The sequence below is a fragment of the Coregonus clupeaformis genome, unplaced genomic scaffold, assembly GCF_020615455.1.
Source record: "Coregonus clupeaformis isolate EN_2021a unplaced genomic scaffold, ASM2061545v1 scaf0854, whole genome shotgun sequence".
In the NCBI taxonomy this organism is placed as follows: Eukaryota; Metazoa; Chordata; class Actinopteri; order Salmoniformes; family Salmonidae; genus Coregonus; species Coregonus clupeaformis.
The window spans coordinates 95,830-99,219 of record NW_025534309.1 but is presented as its reverse complement, the minus strand read 5'-3'; the positions used below and the strand labels follow the sequence as shown (position 1 = coordinate 99,219).

The 3,390-nt window shown below is 40.1% G+C and overlaps 1 protein-coding gene across 1 annotated transcript; it reads right to left on the bottom strand.

Annotated features, from left to right (window-relative positions):
- Window positions 1-94: 94 nt before the first annotated feature.
- Window positions 95-1,970, bottom strand: LOC121561366 (E3 SUMO-protein ligase ZBED1-like). Its single transcript, XM_045216922.1, has 5 exons — window positions 1,115-1,970; window positions 700-803; window positions 467-545; window positions 259-374; window positions 95-142 (listed from the first exon to the last, which is right to left on the bottom strand). The coding sequence occupies exons 1-5, from the start codon at window positions 1,845-1,847 to the stop codon at window positions 95-97; spliced, it is 1,080 nt and encodes a 359-aa protein (XP_045072857.1). The 5' UTR covers window positions 1,848-1,970.
- Window positions 1,971-3,390: the final 1,420 nt, after the last annotated feature.

The following is a 3,390-nucleotide window of genomic DNA, read 5'->3' as shown; positions in this document are numbered from 1 at the left end:
CCTACTAGGCTACTCTTCAATGACTACAGATTTTTTTCCAAAAATATCAACTGATCAACATGATCTGGCCGCAGAACCCTTCTCTGTGCGTTCACTATGTCGCCAGCAGTACTAAAAACTCGTTCTGCTGGCACACTGGTGCCTGGAATGCACAGGTACCGTTTAGCAAGGGTGGAAAGTACAGGTAGCTCTTTCTCCTGAGATCTCCACCACTTCATGGCATTTTCAGTCAAAGGCAACGCATCTTTTGCTCGGTACCTTTAACACCTCTGCTCTGGCTGTCTCGCTTGTGGATTTTCTTTCTCTTTGGGTGAAGGAATCGCCAAACAGCGCATCTAAGGCTTTCTTCTTACAAGGAGGTGACTCATTTGGAGCTACAATATAAGAAATATATTTCAAAATATAGTCATGTTTCTCATTAATACAAAACAACAACAATCTTTTATTGGTATCACATGAAACACACCTGTGGTCTCTTCATTGAATCCTGACAGCTTTGTGCTTGAGCTTCCCTCGTCTTCCTCCTGATTTCCCATTGCTTGCATCTATTGATGTAAGAATGTGTGAACTGTTCAAATTTCTGCTCTGTAATACTGCACACATAAATTTAGAGGAAGATAAAGAACAGATGAGATTTGAGAGAGGACAAATGAAAGGGGAGAAGAGAAAAGAGCAGAGGAAAGAGGAGAGAAGAGTTACCTGGTGGGACACTTCTGCCTCAAAAACCAGTTTTGTGTAGACCTGTTCTCTGTCCTCTTTTTCCAGGTAGGGCAGTTCTTTAAATCGCGGGTCCAACGCTGATGCTGTTTAAAGAACAAGAATATTGCATTCATTGCATTATTAAATTAAGTTGACCTGAAATTGCAAGTGATGACCACCTCCTCATACACAAAATAATCAGAAGATTAAACTTTAGTATGTTTAAAAGAAATGTGGCACAGTGATGATGTAAAGCCACCATGAACTAAGAATTTTCTTGTTTACTTTTCCATATGAAAAAACAACTCAAATTCAAACTTGAAAACGCAAAGGTGTGCCATTTTACAAATTAATACAGTCTAATAACCTAAAATATTAACCAAGTTGATTTTAATTAAGACTCCAAATTAATTACCTATGTTGAGAGCATCTTGGGTGCCTCTGTAGCGTGTGGAGAGGTCACTGGCCATCACCCTCTTAATCTCTGCAACCAGGGTTGAGTCGTCTTCGCATGGCTGTAGGTGTTTCAGCAGTTTTGCTTGAAGAGGAGCAATTACAGAGAGAGTTGGCTGGTCTTCTTCACACATCACAGTGGTTGCCATTTTGACAGGACCCATCAACTGAACAATGTCATCCATGTTGGCAATATCACTCTCACTCAGCGTGCCTACATCTGTGACCCCCTTTCGTAGATCCTTGGACATCAGAGTTGCCATTATAGCTGGCTGTTGTTCCAAAAAACGTTCAAGCATTTCGAATGAACTGTTCCATCTGGTGATTATGTCTTGGATCAGTTTATGTTTTGGTAAATCCATCAGAGTTTGTTTTTCCCTGTAGGGCGTGACATGCAATCGGGCTGCGGTGAAAATATCCAACAATTTTTCGCACTTTCCCCAACAACCTGGAAGCACGGTCCACCCCCAAACCCTTCTGCGAGGCAAGGTTGAGTGTATGTGCGAAGCAGGTAATGTGTGTACTGAACTGGCTTCTGCACCGGCCACAATCATATTCCTGGCGTTATCTGTGACGATGGCAGGATTCTTGTCGTAGATTTTCCACTCCATGCAGGCTTCACGCAGTAACGCGGCAATATTTTTACCAGTATGGGCTTCATTTAAAACTCTGTTTAGCAGAACAAAGGTCTTCATTTTCCACTCCGGATCAATGTGATGAGAGGTAATTGTCACATACCCTTGATTTGAGCATGACGTCCAGCCATCTGTCGTTATCGCTACTCGTTCAGCTGACGTCACGGATAGGCAGACTGAATCGAGTAATGTTTAAAGCCTTTATCATTAAAAGTGCTAAGAAAAAACATCCATATAAAGTCTGACGTGCTTAAATCCAATGGGTTATTTCCTAGTATCGATACAATCGATTTATTACATTTTAAAACGATGTTAGATCGATATATGTTGTCCAAAAGGCCAACTCGCCGAGCACAGATCGATGTAGTTGAATCATAGGAATATAAATCGATACATCGATGTAGTAGATGGATCGTTACACCCCTAGTGTAATCCATTCGATTAGTAATAGAGTTATAGTAATTAATAAAGTCCAGTTACAGCTTCTTTTGACAAAGTAGAAACGAAAAAAAGTATTCTAATAATAATATTGGGCCGTAACTACAAGTTGGATATCACGAAATTGGGGAGAAAAAGGGGGTAAAATGACAAAATAAATGAAAAATAAATAATACTTTATATATATATATATATATATATATATATATATATATATATATATATACCAGCCAGGTGCACAGGTGAAATTATTTGCTGTATTTCTAAACAAAAGCACCAGTGCATGAACAATTGTAAAGGATTAATTGCATAAAGAAATATTTGTGGAAATATATTAATGACAAGATATTAAAACAGTAATTTGTTCATTGTATCAGACACTGTATTGTGCAAGCCCTACAAACAAATCAGTTGCACTGCACACAGTTTTCATCTGCATTGTTTGGTGTGCACCTGCCGACTTGACATTGTGACATTGGGATGCATGGTGCTGAGGATGCAAACACTCTTATTTATTTTACATCTGTACACCGTGAGTGTTGCTTTACCACTCTACATCACTGATGTGGAGTACAGCTCCACTGGTATGTTGTTTTGCGTAGAGGGGGGCAGCTCTGCCTTTGTTTGTTCACTGTTCCGAGCAGACTAGTCTTCTTTGCAATGAACTTGTCTGCCAAGGAAATTGATGTGAAGAAGTTGCCCATGGTCACATTTCTGCCTTTGCACATGTAAGGCTCCCAGATTCTCAAAACCACAGTCTCAGACAGTCGCTCACCCACTGGCCTGGTTTAATCTTTCCCCAGATATGGAAAGCCATTGAGCAAGTACTTGGTTTCGACATTGGCGGCTAACCATTTCTGAAATCCTAGTGAAATATTTGTTTGTTTCCATGCCATGTTAAATTCATGATGAAGAACACTGTACTGCACTGTGGAATACACTGCCTTCAACATGCAGGTGTCAGAAGGGTTTTCATTACAATGTACTCATTGGGAAAATGCTGTTCCCTCAACAGTTCCCTCATTCACTCAAAACCATTACTTTGATCAGGTTTCCAGGTTAGGCAAAGCAACAAAAAAAAATATTCCTCATGTGCGTCCGAAAGAGTGACTTCAAAATTGGACATCTATCCATGTCCTGAGGACGTTGGGAAATGCCTTAAAAA